The following is a 17,073-nucleotide window of genomic DNA, read 5'->3' as shown; positions in this document are numbered from 1 at the left end:
GATCACTGCAATTTCTTGAGCAGGGAAAGAATTTGAGAGCTTTGGGTTTTTTTTTAAGCTTTTTAACTGAATTTTGTGCTTTCTTTGCAGCATGCCCTTGACGCTGATAATGCAGGAGTAAGTCCAATAGGAAACTCTTCCAACAACAGCAGTCACTGGGACCTTGGAAGTGCCTTTTTCTTTGCTGGAACTGTCATCACCACCATAGGTATTCATTCCTTTGCTAATATCTTTTTTTTGGGGGGGGGGCCCGAGAAACGGCACTTAGTCAACATTTGGTCCTAGAACGCTGGCAGCTTGAGGTTCAAAGGAGGCTTATGAAACACTGCTGGATAAATGCAGTAGTTGTAGGGGCTTTCAATAAAAGGCAAAGCAGACTAAGGAATCTCATTTTTCAAAACGAGAGGCTAGAGAGCCTTCAGTTTGAAAGGACCTGATGAAACGATCAGAATAGAAAATCAAAACATGGATTGGTCAGTTGAGCTCAAATTCCTTTTCAAAAATTGTACTTTTTTTTACTACTAGGGTTGTTAACGAAAGAATCCAAAAGTTCTACGAAGTTTGTTAATGAAGCACAACCGTTTTCTGCCCCTCTGCCTTTGCTCACCTCCCCTGGGGCAACTGCTCTCCTCTCTTTTGATTATTTCAACATTCATTTCCCTGTCTTTAAATATTATACTTGTATTGCCACTTCCAGAAGTTTCAGTTTTAGAGATTATTTCTTGACTTCCAGTTGTGAAAGGTGAGGAATCAGAGTGGTCCCCCCATCCATGGTTTTTTTTGTCTATGGTTTCCTTTACTCTCGGTCCACTGTGGTCCTCACTTTACCTACCTCCCCTTCACCTCACTTTATCTCATCACGTCGGCATTTTATCATCTTACATCATCGCAGGAAGGGGAAGGGTGAGTGCAGAACAGTGGGATATTTTGAGAGACCATTCACATAACTTTTATGACAGTGTATGGTTATCATTGTTCTATTTCATCATCAGTTGTCTCTTACTGTGCCTACTGTATAATTAAACTTTATTATAGGTATGCATGGATAGGAAGAAACATAGTCTGTATAGGGCTTGGTACTGTCTGTGGTTTCAGGCACCACTGGGGTCTTGGAACATATTCCCTGTGATTCTCTTTCTTCCCCTCTGCCCTTCTGTACAGGGCTCTCTTCCCATCCCCCTATCTTCCCAATATGGTTTAATTCGATCAACAATGAAGGTTTGCCTTATTTTGACCAGGTAAATGCCCTTTATAACTGATCCTATGGTGATCTGTGATTACCTCTTCCCTGCACCGGTTTTTGTCTTATTTTTGCGTGTGTCTTTTTTCTGATTCTTGGGGAGTTTTAGATTTTTGTGTTAGGGGTTAACTTTATAATTACAGTCATATATCATAAACTCTGTATTCGCTTTTTTAAGCAGTATTTGCTAGTTCTCTATCACAGGTGAAGACATCTCTTCTCTCACACAATTTTAGTCGATACCGTCCTTGTAATGCTTACTTTTAAATTGTTAAATATGCTAAATTTGATGATTTGCCCACATCGAATGATAACTCTTGGCTCTCAGCTGTGACGTAGAATGCAGTCAGTGAACTTACTCAGCGTCTCTACATCTTTCGCACTTGGGCTGTTGGGTGTTACTCACTGGATCATTCTATAACGTCAGAGTCTGTGATTTACATTGTGTTCTGTTACCTGATACTCACATGTGTTTTAGTCCTGGTCCCACAGTTGTATATTGTCAATGTTCAGCCCGCGTTCTTCTGCTGTGGCTTTTCTCATCACCACTTACTTGGCTCAAACTCATCTTCAAGTAGTTGCCTTATGAAGGGCTCATAGGAGGGGCACCTGGGTGGCTCAGCTGGTGAAGCGTCAGCCTTCGGCTCAGGTCATGATCCCACAGTTTGTGAGTTCAAGCCCCATGTCGGGCTCTGTGCTGGCAGCTCAGAGCCTGGAGCCTGCTTCGGATTCTGTGTCTTCCTCTCTCTCTGCCCGCCCCCCTGCTTGCACCCACTCTCTCTCTCTCTCTCAGCTTTGCTCAAAATGTAGCCTTACCCTCGAGGGGCAGTGTGTCTGGAAATGAAATCTGTGACTCACATTTTATTTTTTTGAGGGTCTTCTGGGTGATAATCCACTCTTTTCTGACGTCTGTGCTGCTGGGGAGAAACCTGATGCCAGCCCAATTTTCCCCCCTTTTAGAAGGAATTTTACTTTGTTGCTTGGCTACACAAAGGGCCGTTTCTCTTTCATCTGATAATACAAGTAGGTTTTGTCTCTTTTATTTCAGGAAAGTGTTCTTGATTGTCATCTTTACACATATCCTCTGCCATGTGGTTTTGGTTCTGTTCTTTGGGAATTCTGACTATACATATATTGTCATTACTTTGCCTGTCTTCTGTATCTATCATTTTCCACCTATTCCTTTTTAAAAATTTTTAAAAATGTTTTTATTTGTTTTTGAGAGAGAGAGAGAGAGCGAGAGCACGCAAACAAGGGAGGGGCAGAGAGAGGGAGACACAGAATGACAAGCAGCCTCCAAGGCTCTGAGCTGTCAAGCATAGAGCCTGACGCGGGGCTTGAACCCGTGAACCACAGGAGCATGACCTGAGCAGAAGTCAGACGCTCAACTGACTGAGCAACCCAGGCACACACCTCCCTCCCACCACTCCTTTTTAACTCGGAAAATGTGGTTTCCATTTTGTTCCTGTTATCTTCTCTCTTCCTTTCCTGTTTTTTCACAGTGCCTTTTTTGCCATGTGCTCCTTCTAATTTTATTTTCATTTTTGTGATCATTAGGGGATATTTTTTCCTTTCGTATTTCTTTCCGGAATGCCATTAGCTCACATTCCATCTTCCCTTGTTATCTCACTGTTTCTTTCCTGATTTCCGGCTCTTCTGCTTTGTGGTTTTGCTGCGATGGTTATTGGAGGTGATTACTTCACAGGTGGTCACACGTTTTGTCTGGTTGAGGCAGCGTTTTTTGACTGAGTGCCTTTCACCTGTTGGTAATATTGTATATTATGTAAGTTCCATGCCCAGTGTGAAGCCCAATACAGGGCTTGAACTCACGACCCTGAGATCAAGAGTTGGATGCTTAGCCGACCGAGCCACCCAGGCACCCCTCTTGCCACAGTTTTAAAAAACAGAAGCTTTGTATTTATGCTGGACCGGTTTCCTTTCGAAATACTTGATGCCAAAAACAAACAATATTCCCGATCCAGCTATCTGCTGAAAGATTCTGTGCGGCCGGAGGAGGAGAGCCGGGAGAGGTAGGGTAACCTTCTAGGTAGCACATCTTTGTCCTCTTTTCTGCTGCCACAGAGAGAGAGGGTTTCCTGCAAGTGTGACCCATCTATGTGATTTTCTGTATAGTCCTGCCTCTTCGGCTTTTTTCTGAACCAGATCAAGTTCAAGGGGGCTTCTGCTGCTCTCTCTCTTCACCCTGTTTTCTACACTTGGTACGAACAAAGATAGTTCTTTTGAAGTTCAGAATGAGAGCCTCACCGTCATAATTGGATTTTTGCTGGCACTTTCTGGGATTTTCTACTGATGGGCCTTTTCTTCCTTCTCTGTGCTTCTTCTCTTTATTGTTTCCCATATGGTGTCAGTCCAACCCTTTTGGTAATCCTTACACACATGGGGGAAGCTATAAACAATATTCCTCTCCCAGCTCTGCTGAAAGTGAGAGTTTTCTGCCCCTCTACAAAAGTTTAGTCACATTGCAATAAAAATTCTCATTCAGAAGAATGGGAGACACATAGCATCGAGAGGCCCCTCAGCCCTGGAGGTGGAAGGATCGTCATTAACTCCTTTTATGCTCCTGGGAGGACCTCCCTTGTCTGTTGCTCTCTGAGGCCCAGCTATGCCTTCCCTCTCCTTACCCTTCACGACCGTCTCTCAAGTGGGTGTTGGATAGTGTGCCTTCCTTGGGCACTTTGATGACCGACTTCCTATTAGTGCAAGTTTCCGAGGTTGAGGACTGTTTTAGAGGCATAGGCTTCTATGTTTTTAGAAGTTATCGTTTTTAGACCTAGCCTTTAGGACTTGTATTATTTCTACATTGGTGCGTTCAAGAAAGTTACATGCAGTAAGAAAATTTGCGATGAGAGAGAATTGGCATTTCTTTTCAGAAAGTCCTTTAATCTAATTCTATGACATACCATGTTCACATTTGCAAATATACAAACATAGTAAAATCAGCTCTTACACATGTTGGAGGTGTGCATCACACTATAGTGGGATTGGGTCCTAGAAGCCTTTTGACACTCCAGGCAAGACTGGATCATTTAGTCCACAACTCACAGCTCCCCACAGAGGAAGTGGCACCGTTTGATATAAGGGCAAAAAGTGCTATAAAACTCAACAGCACCCGAGAGCATCCCTGCAGTAGATCAGAGAAGACCAGTGTCAGGTTAAATTGTGTCACCAGTCTGGTCAGTAAGATGGAGAAATGTGCCATGCATTTTTGGAGGATTTATAGTAAAAGGATTAAAATTGAGGCAGTCTGGGCCACTTCAAGAGGTACATTTTGGAAGATGCACTCCAGTACCCAGTGTTGGATCCATGAGACATTAGTATGTGTTAAAGAAGACAGAAAAAGAAAAAAAATCCCAATTTTCTTGCTTTGTAAAATGGCTAAATCAGTGGTCTGCTGCAAAACACTATAGTTACATTGGAATGCACACTGATGGTATTTATTGTGTCAACTTGCTAGGATCCCAGGGGCTTGGTTTATTAAACGGCAGTGTTCATTGACCACATGACCTTTTGTGATGGGGAGTGGTGGTTCCATGTGCCTAATGAGAAACATTTGATATGTAACATGTGCTGCCCTTTTTAATGTATGTACATGGGAATCTTTGACTTTGTGCAAATCACTCTTAATCCTTGGTTTCTGCTGCCTGGGTTTCACTTTATACACTTATATACACTTGTCTCCTGATAACCATTTCCTGAGTGGCACCCCACCCCCGTGCTTGGCCTGCAGGCCTCAGGGGATGAATTATCTTTTCTAGACCAAGAAATCCAATACTGTGCATGTGCCTGGCCAAAGTCTTTAGTCCAGAGACGGGCATGAGATCTCGAATAGGCCAATAAGAAACTCAGTTCCTGGGCTTTTGCTTGAGCTTTGGAGGAAATGACTTCCTCTTGTTCTTACTGGAGTAAATCTGGAAAGAGATAGGCACAAGACACTGGTAGTCATTTTCCTGGCTAGACTTCAGATAACACTAAAGAAGCAGAGGAGGAAAGACAGAGTGATAAATGGGGTCCTGCTAACATCTTTTGAACTTTAGGTGGAGCTACCCACGAGGTGTTAAGAAATAAATGTTAAATCCCTTATTTACTGGGGGCAGTGCATTTCTATTTTTGCTTAAGCAAGACTGCATTGGGTTTTCTGTTACCTAAAACTGAAAAAATCCTAAGTGACACACGCTTAATGGGTCAGAGATCACCGGAGGGTCCATAAGGGTCCTCTGGCCTGGGTGGCCTGTGCCTGACTGTGCTGGTCACTGCACCTGCGGGCACTATCTTCTACCTTTTTTGGGCCACTCACTCCTGATGGAGAACATCCTATTGGATGAGCCTGTGGTTCAGGTACCTGTGTCCTGGTGACCTGGGAGGCTCTGTAGCGGGAGGCAGGACACTCTGTCATATCTATGAATGAAGACCCTTCCCAAAAGTCTGAAGGGACTGTGGGTGCTCAACAGGAAACTAAAACCAAGCATATAAACAAAACACAAAGCAAAAATAAAACCCAACCCGAATTAAAGTCCACTTTAGTATCATGGCTCAGTATTATTGCTAGAGATTAGGTCCTTGTTCTATGCGATGGTAAATCATTGTCTCTCTGACCCTCCCTTTCTCTTAATTGAAAAATAATACACTGTAAGCTGAAAATTGCGGAGCTGGCTAAATTTTACCTCTAGAATGGAGGATATTTCTAAAATCCTACAGTTAGAGAATTCTAAGTAAAGCCTTAGTACAATGTTGGTAAGAATAATGAGGTGAAGAGATAATGTGTTTTTTTCCCTTCAATTATTTGGTGGCAAATTCATTCATCACACGTGGTAGCAAGGCTTATAAGAAAACCCAGAGTCCTCAAATTCTTCCAGTTCTTGACAAATTTTCCACTATTTAGGAGTCAGGCAGTGGGGTAGCTGGAGCTAAGGAGCTGTCTTTTCATTATTTGTGAACTATCCAAACATTTGCCTATTTACTTGAGTTCCTATAGTTTGTGATGTAATATTGTAGACATTTCCCCAAATCACTGAGGTTCTTTGAAAAACATGATCTCTATTGGATTCCACTGGATACACCATCCATACCATAGTCACATGTTGGAAGCTTAAGCCGTTTCCATTTTGTGATTGTGTCCCACTGTGGTGTGAAGTCTTTGTGTGTCGAGTGTGGTCTTTACCTCTGGTTGTCTCCTGGGGAGGATCCCCCGAGGGGTTGTGGTGGCGAAGGGCATGGACTTTTTAAAGGCTTGCCAAATTGCTTTCCAGAAAGACTCTCATGAGCCACATGAGGTTATGTACTCGTCAGACGCAAGAAAAATGTGTTCATTATTTAGAATGTGTGTAGAGAGTTCTTAGGAATAACAGTCTTTTCTGAAAAGCAGTGATACTACTAAGCATCAGGGGTCCCTTTTATTTATTTATTTTTATTTTTTATTTTTTTAACGTTTATTTATTTTTGGGACAGAGAGAGACAGAGCATGAACGGGGGAGGGGCAGAGAGAGAGGGAGACACAGAATGGGAAACAGGCTCCAGGCTCCGAGCCATCAGCCCAGAGCCCGACGCGGGGCTTGAACTCACGGACCGGGAGATCGTGACCTGGCTGAAGTCGGACGCTTAACCGACTGCGCCACCCAGGCGCCCCGAGGGGTCCCTTTTAGCTGAAGGTATCAAAGTACTTCTTTTTAAACAAGGTTTTCTTGTGTTCAGATACACAGGCAGACTTACAAGTGTGTAGCAAAAGGGAATATATTCAGGCACTTGTCCAAAATAGGAGCCACGTCAGAGGAAGACCAGACTCTGCTCAGTCTTTGCTGAGGGTGCCCTGTCCCCTGTCCCCTTTGTCAGTAACTAATTCTGATGTGGGGAAGTTCCACCTGCCCTTGGATGTTGACTCTGATGGTGGGTTCCCACCAACTAGGGTTTCTAAGCGGGAGGAATGCTGCTCACTCCTTTGTTCAGATGCTTTCCCACAAACCATTATTTGTAGCAGGGCAGCAAATGACAACATTCTTATCAACAGCTCTGCAATGCTAGTCTTCGAGGCGTTTTTGGGTTGAGTCACCTGACTCCACTCATATCAGAGGGAGCCCCTGGACAGGTCCCAGATAGCAGCTAGTAACTGTCACTTGCCTGATGACCTCAGTTAAGAGTACCTGCGCCAAAGTACCTGAGCAGATAGTTCTACTTAAAGCAGCACCTGAACGGGATGCTAATCTGTGGCTTTGGAAATAGTCACTGAGGCCGACATTTAGTGAGTGCTTACTAGGTGCCAGGCACTGTGTTCCACAAAGTTATCTCACTTAGTCTCACATTAAGCATAGCCAGTAGGTACTGTTATTAGCCTCAGTTTACCGAGGCTCTGAGATGTTAAGTAACTTGGCCAATATCTCACGACTAGTAAGCAGTGGAGCCCAGCTTCATTCACCAGGGCCCAGAGCAGAATGAAAGTGTGGTCCCTTGCTAAAAAATGATTAAGAACATCAAAATGGCACCAGCAGATCAATAGACCAAGCATGGGGCCCTTCTTAGTGTGGGTGCACACATTGCACTCCCAGAAAGCCAGTTCTGCACACATAAGACAGTCTGGGCCTACAATGCACACTTTTTAACCAGATAACAGGCTGAATGGCACACGGTTGTACAAAGATTCGGCTTAAATAGCAAATGCAGGTGTTATGTGTGAGCTACTCAGGCAGTCTTCTTTAAACATGAGCTTTCTCTTCAAAAAGGGCCTGGAACTGGTTTCTAGCCAGAGGTGAACACAGTGAAGCCCTGCCTTGGTCCTTCTCATTTGTAACAGATGGGCCTTGCCGGGCTGGTCATCTCCTGCCAGAAGTCACCAGAAGTCGGTTGGTGGAGTAGCTCTTTGGACTTCTTTTGCTTAGTCCAAATTCCTGTGTTCTCCCTGACCAACTGCCTCTCTCGCTGCCACGTCACCCCATCTCGTTTCCCAGATGTTGCTGGCCCTAGCTGCACCAAGAGATGCCCACACCCCAGATGCAGCTGTGGGCCCACCCAACTCCCTGCGCCAGCCCCACTGGCAGTACAGACATTCTGTCCCCTTGTCCTGGCTCTGTGGGAGAACAGCAGAGTTTCTGGAGGGAAGAGAGGAGCCAGCCATCTGTTTTCTCCTGGGGCTTCATCTTCCTGGAGACGTATTGCTCAGAAGCGACTCCTTCCTACAGAAAACCCCGGGCAAGATGATAATTGCTACTACTTACTGAGTGCTTACTTTGTGTCATGATTTACATGTATTTAATCTCTACAGGCAACTCATACTTTGCATGTAACCCATTTTATCTTTAATAGCTACAAGGCAGGTGCTGTTAACAGCCTGGTCTCAGAGGAGGAAAGTGAGGTGGAAAAGTTAGGTAAATACCCAAGATCTGAGAGTCTGTAAGTGGAAGTGTCAGAACAGGAAGCTTTGCGGTCTCTAGCCATGAGCGTCCATAACCATCACTCTGAACTTCAAAGTTCTGCCAAGGATTTTGGAAGGATGGGCAGGGAAGTCCAACAGGCCCGGTAAAGCAGAGCCAAAAATCCAGGAATGTGGCCCTCCCATTGCCTCAGAGCAAACATCCAAAATGTGATTCATCTAGAATTTTCCCAGAGTGACAGGATTGAGGGTTCCACTGGAATAGCTTTTCCATATAGACCATCAGAGCCAGGGGACACGTGCACACATGTGCACACACACACACACACACACACACACACATGCACACATGCATAAACACAGCATTACTCAAAGATGGCAATTACCTTATGCCCAGTATGAAGTGATGGCCTTAAATATATTTAAAGACTTATTTGAATATTAGTGAATATTACTCTACTTGTGTCATTACCCGAGAACTTTGCTTTAACTTCGTTTCAGTGTTCTAGTCTATGAAACACTGAAAAAGTAAGGAGCCAATTTCAGTAATGCTACTAGTGATAATACTACTTTGCACTGGTATAGTACCTTACAGTTCACTGATTTGTGCCCATTTCCCTTGAACTCCTCTCATCCTGGGATTTGTAGAGGTTAAATGCATCCGAGGACAACCAAGTGGAATGAGGTCGAGTTGAATCTGGAGCCTCTGTCTTCTCGCTTCTTTGTCATGCTCCTTGGATGCCACCAGAAATTCCCTGAACACAGTCCTTACCCAGATGGTGGGGCAGATCCTCACAGAAAGCTGGGGCAAGAGTGTGTACCTCTTGTCGGAGCTAATAAGACGCCCATTATTCAGCAGGCTCAAAGCCTCAATTTGTTTGCCTGTGCTGGGTCTGCCATATGTTTCTTTCTGAGATACTCAGACTAAGGAAAACCTATGTTCTCTGACAGTAATCGGGCAATACTGAGACAGTCAGGCAAGAGTCATAAATGTTTTCACAGGTCAATATCCACCTCTATAAAGTGAAGCTGGGTAGGCACATTTATTCCCCTTTCAATGTAAATCAGATTATTCTAGAGGGGAATTCTTAGAAAAATGGTTTTGTCCAAGTTCCTGAAAGCACCTGAAAAAAGTTCCAGGAGCCTTTTTTTTTTTTTTTTGCATAATTAAATGGCAGTGGTGGTGAGTAAAAGAAATGCAAGACGAGGAAGGCTTGCCTGAACGCTCATTTAAGAAATGGAAACTGTAACTGAGATAATTCATGATAAGAGGTTTGAATGATTCTGACAAGAAAATTGGAAAGAAAAATAGCCAGGTGACTCATCATCCGAAGGCAGACAGCAGCAGCGAGGTCTCTAGGCTCATAGGAGGTGGAGGATGGGACCGCGTCAACATTATCCTTGACTGCGCTGCACCCCTAACATAACCATAACCATGAGCCCAGTAACTCACCCATCGCATGGATCTAGAAACAGGCCCCACATGAGTTACCCTGTTATGGGAGAACAGTTGGATGACTATCTGGGTGCCAGTTAGCATAACATTGCAATACTCATTGGCATGAAACTGAATAGCAAGTAATTTAGATTCTCATCTCTTTATAAGTCACAGTACTTCCATAGCCCCTCCCCCACCCCTGCTTTTTTTTCCAGCCCTACTTCCATTAGTCTCATCCAGCTAGTGGAAACCCAGTGCTCACTATACAGAAGTTACTTATGTAATTGCAGAATTCTTAAGAATGAAGATGCTGGTATTTTCAAGCACTACTTGAAATATACATTATAGCCATGACTATAAAAAGATTCTTTTATTTTCAAACATCCATTCCACCAATAGATATGTATTTAGTGCTTGATAGCCCTTGATGCAGGAAGCGGGCGGGAAGAGAGGCAGGATCCAGAGACGATGTAAAGTTCCCAGTAAGGAGCAAAAGCCAAGCAGAGCTAAACATCACTCATTGTGAGAAGACACACAGTCTTCCTTCCCTGCTCTGCAGTTTTCAGGTGTCTTGGGGTGGGACTGTACGATCCATGGGTCCTTTCCCAATTTGTGCCAGGCCACATATCCTCCTTAGTGCGGAGTATCCGTTTCCCTATAGAGCCAAATATCGGGGGTAGCCAAGTCTGTTGGGTGAAGGGGATGCACATGAGATGAGACTATAAAGGAGAAGCTCCTTTCAAATCTACAAAGGGCAATGGCGAGCCCTTTGTGGATATTCAGGTCTCCCTGAACCAGGCATGTCCAAGATGTTTGGTGTTTCTGAGGTGGATGGTACCGATTTCCATCAGCAATGCAATTCTGGGTGACTACCAGTTTTCCTAAAGTGTAATCTAATTAAACACATGAAGATCCAGGAAAGCTGGATCTCCTTAAAACTGTTTCCAAGGAGAGAAGAGAGAGAAGCAATGGAACAACGTTCTGATTGCTGGAGGGCCTTTGAAATGAAGCTCTACTCCCCGACTGCTCGTGGAAGTGCAGAAATCCTTCCGTCTATCTGTGGGTTCTCTGGTTCAGCCCTCTGATTTCTCTGCCACCTCACCACTCTCCCTCTCTCTTTTTGATATTTCTCACCAGGGTATGGGAATATTGCTCCGAGCACTGAAGGAGGCAAAATCTTTTGTATTTTGTATGCCATCTTTGGAATTCCGCTTTTTGGTTTCTTATTGGCTGGAATTGGAGACCAACTGGGAACCATCTTTGGGAAAAGCATTGCAAGAGTGGAGAAGGTCTTTCGAGTGAGTACTGTGTCTATTCACACCCTGACCTCTGCGATCCAATTGGCTTTTTAGCCTGACAGGATCCAGAAGGAATTATCAGGATGTTATCGTATCATTGTCACTTTTGAAGGAATAATGTTATGACCGTGTTTTCTCTTTTGGCCAACGGTGGTCACAGGTACTGTGCCTAAAACTCCTTTCCCTTCAGCAGCTTCCTTCTTGACAGTGTATTTCCAGAATCACAATACAAGAAGGTTAAGTACAGATTTGCCAAAACAGGTTTTCTGAAGTTGGGAGAAACACTTAGTTCCGTTTTAAAAATGGAAGATTGGGTCCTAAGTGTGTTTGCAATAAAGTAGAGGAGTAGTAAATCCATTTATTTTGTTATTAGAACTTATTTACTCCTTTTTATGTCCAAGTGTGGTGTCTTTAGGCTGATCCTAGCTTCTAAGACCCCTTCCAGAAGCCTGCCTTGTCTAGATACTGCGTTGTGCTTTGTTATTCGTCTCTTCATGGTCTCACCCTATCTCCCCACGCCCCACCCCCACTTCTGAGTGCTCCCTCAACAATAGTACACTAATGTACTAATTTATACTAAGATGTTGATGATTGCTATTGTCTTAGTGGGTTTTTTCCACTTGAGAATACTTACCTTTAAACAAGGGACAAAAACTCAAGAAATTTATTGGTATGTGAAGGAGATGTGATTGGGTTGGGGTTCCCAGTGCCCTTCAATTCACACTTCTCCATATGATTTCACAGATAACTTGTTTGGCTTAGATGCAATGTCATTTCTGCTCTTTTTCATTATTGACCTAATTCTCAAGTCTTTCAAACCTGCTTCAGGGAGTTGTTTCTGATGATGTCTAATATTTAAAAAATGACAGTCTGAGTGAGAAGCATCTGGGTGGCTCAGTCGGTTGAGCATCTGACTCTTGATTTTGGCTGAGGTCATGATCTCACGGCTGTGAGATGGAGCCCAGCATGGCCCTCCTCACTCAGCCTGGAGCCTGCTTAAGAGTCTGTGTTTCCCTCTCCCTCTGCCCCTCCCCTGCTCGCGTGTTGTGCTCTCATTCTCTCTCATAAACAAAACAACGCAAAAAATAAAACTGACAGTCTAAAGACCTTTTCAGATTCTAACAGTGATGGACAAAGATAGATCAGTGGTGAGTTCTAAAGCTGCACTGGTTTTTCTCTCTGAGACAAGAAATTGTGACTTTAGAAGGCAAGGGAGCTCCCCAGGTGAGCACTTTCAGGTTTGTTAAAGTGGAGTGGAGGAATAGGGCAAGAGAGCTGGCTTAGAGTTGCCTCTTCTGAGCTCAGTGATCCTGGGTTTACAGTGATCCTGCCCTGTTTACTCATCAGCGAAAGAGGAGGATAGAATTCGAATCCACTTGAGAAGGTTTTGGTGATGATTAAATGAAATAATGTATGCAAGAGAACTTGGCAGAGAACAGGGCCAGACACACAGTGTTCAGATCTGCTGTGTGTGTGTGTGTGTCTCCCAAAAGAAGCCCTTATTAGCGGGATAGCCATCCATTCAGATTTCATCTGAGGAGCTCAGGAGCACGTGGATTTTCCTGGAATGTCCCATAACCTTTGCTCCTGGGCTGCTGGTTAGCCAGCTGGCTCATTAGAGCATGCACTTGGGCTCAGTGGTCACCATGGAAACCGTCAAGGCTCAGCTTCTCTGCTTCTCAGATGTTCAGGTCTCCCTAAACCAGACACGGCAACCCCATCTCCAAGAGCCGTTTTGAACTTCTCGGAGGTGCCCTTTCAGCCATGGCCTCATGCCCCCACTCCAAGTTAGACAAAAATGAATCTGGCAGATTGAACACTCAGAAAAACAGGATTCAAATGGAGAAATGACTGATCTGGCATTTTTTATTTTTATGTAGCTTCTCCAGATCTCAGTTTCCTTATTTGTAGACAGAAAGGATTGCACTAAAAGCTTTTGAAATTCCCCGTTAGAAAAAAAAAAGAAAGAAAGAAACCAGTTACTGTATTCTAAATGAAGGAAGAGATTGCAATCATTCTGACCACATCTGCTGCTGAATTTGGGGACTTAGTTTCCCCTAGGGAATTTTGAACTACAAATAGAGAGTACTATTCTCCTTCCCTTAAAGCTGCCTCTCGGGTGAATCTGAATCGTTCAAAGGACCCTGGGACAGAGCCTTAAAAACCTTGCATTTCATTTTTATGCTGATGGCACACTCAGTCCCTTGCAGCTCCATCAAGGACCGGGAGTCTTTCAGGAAGGAAGCAGCAGTATATTATGGAATTGGCAACATGCGACATATGCATTTGCCCGACACCGGAGGGTGCTGCTGGAAGGGGTGACTGTACTTCAGGAATATCAGCCGACTTCCTGAATACACAAACAACCGATTCTGCAGTTTGCTTGCCGCCTAGAGTTTGGGTGGAAAATCTCAAAGGTCTTTGCCATTCATTTATACTACATCTCAAAGGCCAGTTCCCCTTAGGTGATCAGTTGAAAACTGAAAATGTTATAAACCAATAAAAGCTTGGGGTTGTGCAGCTCAGCCCCTGTGGGGAAGGTCCTTTTTTTTTTTTTTTTCTTTTCCACCTGCTCAAGGGTTAAGTCTTTTTCTTATCTGCTATGTTTTCCCTCAGCTGTAGGGAAGAGATTTTTAGTGGAGTAAAGATAAAATAGAAAATGCACTTCTGGGTGCCTGTATTTTGCGGTGTAGACACAGGAGTCAGATAGAGATTAAAGTGTTTAAAATGTCAGCTTTATTGCTGGTAAGCTAATCAGAGAACGTAGCTTTTGCTTTGATGCCAAAAGGACTTATTAACCACTTTGCCCTGAATCAGAAGGACTTCCCTGCTGTATTGGTTTTCTAATGATGTGTAACAGATTATCACAAGTGCAGAAGCTTAGAACAATACACGTTTATTGTATCCCAGTTCTATAGGTCAGAAGTCTGGGCAGGCTTGGCTGGGTGCTATGCTCAGCATATCTTGGGGCTGGGCTCTGGATCTGGGGAGGAATCTGCTTCCAAACTCGTTCAGGTTTTGGCAAAAATCAGTTGCCAGTGGTTGTAGGACTGAGATTCTTGTTTCCTTGCTGGTTGTCAGGTGGGGGCCATTGAGAGCTTCTAGGAGTTAGCTGGGTTCCTTGGCACATGGCCCCTCCATCTTTAAAGCCATCATGGAATCCTTCTTGTGTATTGTATCTCTCTGACTTCCCTCTGCCCCTCTGCCACCAGCTTGAGAATGGTGCCCTGCTTTTTAAGGGCTCATGTGACTAGATCACATGATAATTCCCTGTCTTAAGAATAACTGTGCCATATGACACAACATAGCCATGAAAGCAATAGCTCATCTTACCAGAGGTTCTGGGGATTAGGGTGGGATATTTTCATGGGCCATTTTGGAGATTCTGTCTCTTCTAGTCATTGGCAGCACAGGACTCCTTAACGAGAGCAGGGTTAGCCCCACTAAACTTGCTATATCATGGAGAGGAGAACAAAGTATGCCTCTATGTAGCAGATGGTTTCAGATGGGAGGGGAAGGGGACTGAGGTGGAGGAACTCAGTCCCTTCTGCTGTGTCACTTGTCTGATTGAACAGTGGAGGTCGAGGCCTGGAATGTTACTCTGGGTGAAGTCCTTCCACTTAGAACATGAGGCCAGGAGAGTGGACATTGCCCCAGTGCTAATTAACAATGGCTTAAAAATTCAACACTTACTTACCCTGGAGAGCGAAAAGCCTAGAGGAAGGTTAGTGCGTCAGTTCCCTAAAGGCAGGTTAAGGACTGTGGTACCAATTCCGATGTGTGGATGTTCCCCCAACACCACCAAGCAATTCTTTGACACCTGTTGAGTGTCCTACAATTCAACTCAATCCTGACTCTATCTACCTGGAGAGCACGTCAGTTCAGTTCCCACAGGTGAAGGGCTCAGTTCCACAAGATCTCCCTTCACTTCAGATGCTGGTCACAAGTCCAGGCCGTTACCTGTGCTTCTGACCACATGGCTGTAGATTAGGGGTTCCCATGACCCCATCCTTGAGTTCAATAAATCTGCTAGAATGTCTCTGGGGAAGTTGGGGCCTAACACAGTAGCACATAGAAGCTTTCTGGTTCACCAACCTGGAAGCACCCTGAATCCCCTCCTTTTGGATTTTTTTGGAGGCTTCATTACATAGACATGATTGATTCAATCATTGACCATTGATGACTGATTCAACCTCCAGTTCCTCCCCTCTCCTCAGAAATCCCACCAGGGCGTGGGACTGAAAGTTCCAAACCTCCCCCATCCTTAGGTGATCCAAAAGTCATGCCATTCACATAACAAAAAACACCTTAGTTGCTCTTACCACTGGAAATTCCAAGGGTTTCAGAACCTCTGTACCAGGAAAGACCAAATTGTACCCATGTTTTGTTCTCTGTTTCTGCTCTGCTGTCCTTGGCATGTTGGCTTTTCATCTTCAGACTTGTTACTGCATGGCTTGCATGACGACTGCCTCAGGACCACATATGTTTCCACTCAACCATATTTAAGGCAGGACAAAAGATCTCCTTGTATTGGGAGAACTTTCCCAGAAGTTACCCTGTAGACTTCCCTCTGTCTCACTGACCAAAATGGGGTCACATGACCATTCCCAACTGCAAGGGAAATTAAAAAAGTAAGGATCTGACAAAGGAGAGTAGGATTTACTGGTTTAGACCAGTAGTTCTCAAAGTGTGGTTCCCTGGACCATCAGCATTAGCATCCTCTGGGAACTTGTTAGAATTGACAATTCATAGTGAAGTTAGAGCCCAGCAATCTGTGTCCACCAAGCTTTCTAGGTGATTCTGATGCCTACTAAAGTCTCAGAACTCTTGGCACAGAGGACTCATGCTTCATCTCCTGGGGCTGATGAACAAAATGAGAATTCTAGTAGAGAAGAAGAAGTTGGGCTAAACACACGACAGCATCTGGCTCAGGTGTCTGTCAACTACTAGCCACACAGACCACTCATAGGGAAGCTGTTCTCCCTCCTTGCCATAAATCAGGTGGTCTTTAGGATCTTTGAATCAGTCAGGGGAGACTAGCTTATGCTGGAGACTAGCTTTCTCTCACCCTTGCCAGGCTGCTGCAGCCCCAGCAACCCTCCAGGCTGAGGGAGAGAGCCGGGCACTGCCTAGGAGCTTTGGCCTCCAGTCACAGCCCATTGGTTCCAACTAGTCCCTCAGCCCCACCCACTACAAAAGGAACCTGGAATGCATTGTTTGATCTCCAGGAAGTGGTTTCCAGGTTGGGAAAATGCATGACTACTAATAATCATGTAATACCTGGGATTACATGTGGGAAAATGCATGACTACTAGTAATCTAGTAATACCTGGGATTACCTGTGAGCCCCACTCTAGGATGACAAGGGTCCTTAAAATTTAGATATAGATGGCCTGTGGGTCACTCTTTGGGGAACACTACTCTGTGAGACTCATTTCACTTGCCTAGACCCACATAGTGAGTTGGGGGTGCAGCCTGGACTCGAGCCAGCCTTATCCTCTTCCCTGTGGGCCAAAAATATTTACCGTCAAATATATTAATCCATGCTGTGAAACCAACGTGGAGTTTAAGATTTTGGACATGTCATGCTAATTCGTGGAGATGATTTTTAAGTATTTCTATAACATAAAGTAAAAATACTTCTTCCTGGGTCTCCAGAGGGAAATCTGGGCAGTTAGCAAGGAAAGATAATTATTTGGGATTAAATAAGGCTGACCTT

The 17,073-nt window shown here is 44.4% G+C and overlaps 1 protein-coding gene across 1 annotated transcript in view; it reads left to right on the top strand.

Annotated features, from left to right (window-relative positions):
* The window catches only part of KCNK10 (potassium two pore domain channel subfamily K member 10), a 123,721-nt gene that overhangs the window by 75,005 nt on the left and 31,643 nt on the right, over positions 1-17,073 (top strand). The window contains exons 3-4 of the mRNA XM_047862432.1: positions 91-208; positions 11,194-11,354. Coding sequence (XP_047718388.1) covers positions 91-208; positions 11,194-11,354 — 279 coding nt within the window. The remainder of the gene's footprint in view (positions 1-90; positions 209-11,193; positions 11,355-17,073) is intronic.

The sequence above is a fragment of the Prionailurus viverrinus genome, chromosome B3 (genome assembly GCF_022837055.1).
Source record: "Prionailurus viverrinus isolate Anna chromosome B3, UM_Priviv_1.0, whole genome shotgun sequence".
NCBI classification, from domain to species: Eukaryota; Metazoa; Chordata; class Mammalia; order Carnivora; family Felidae; genus Prionailurus; species Prionailurus viverrinus.
This window is presented reverse-complemented; position numbering and strand designations above follow the sequence as displayed.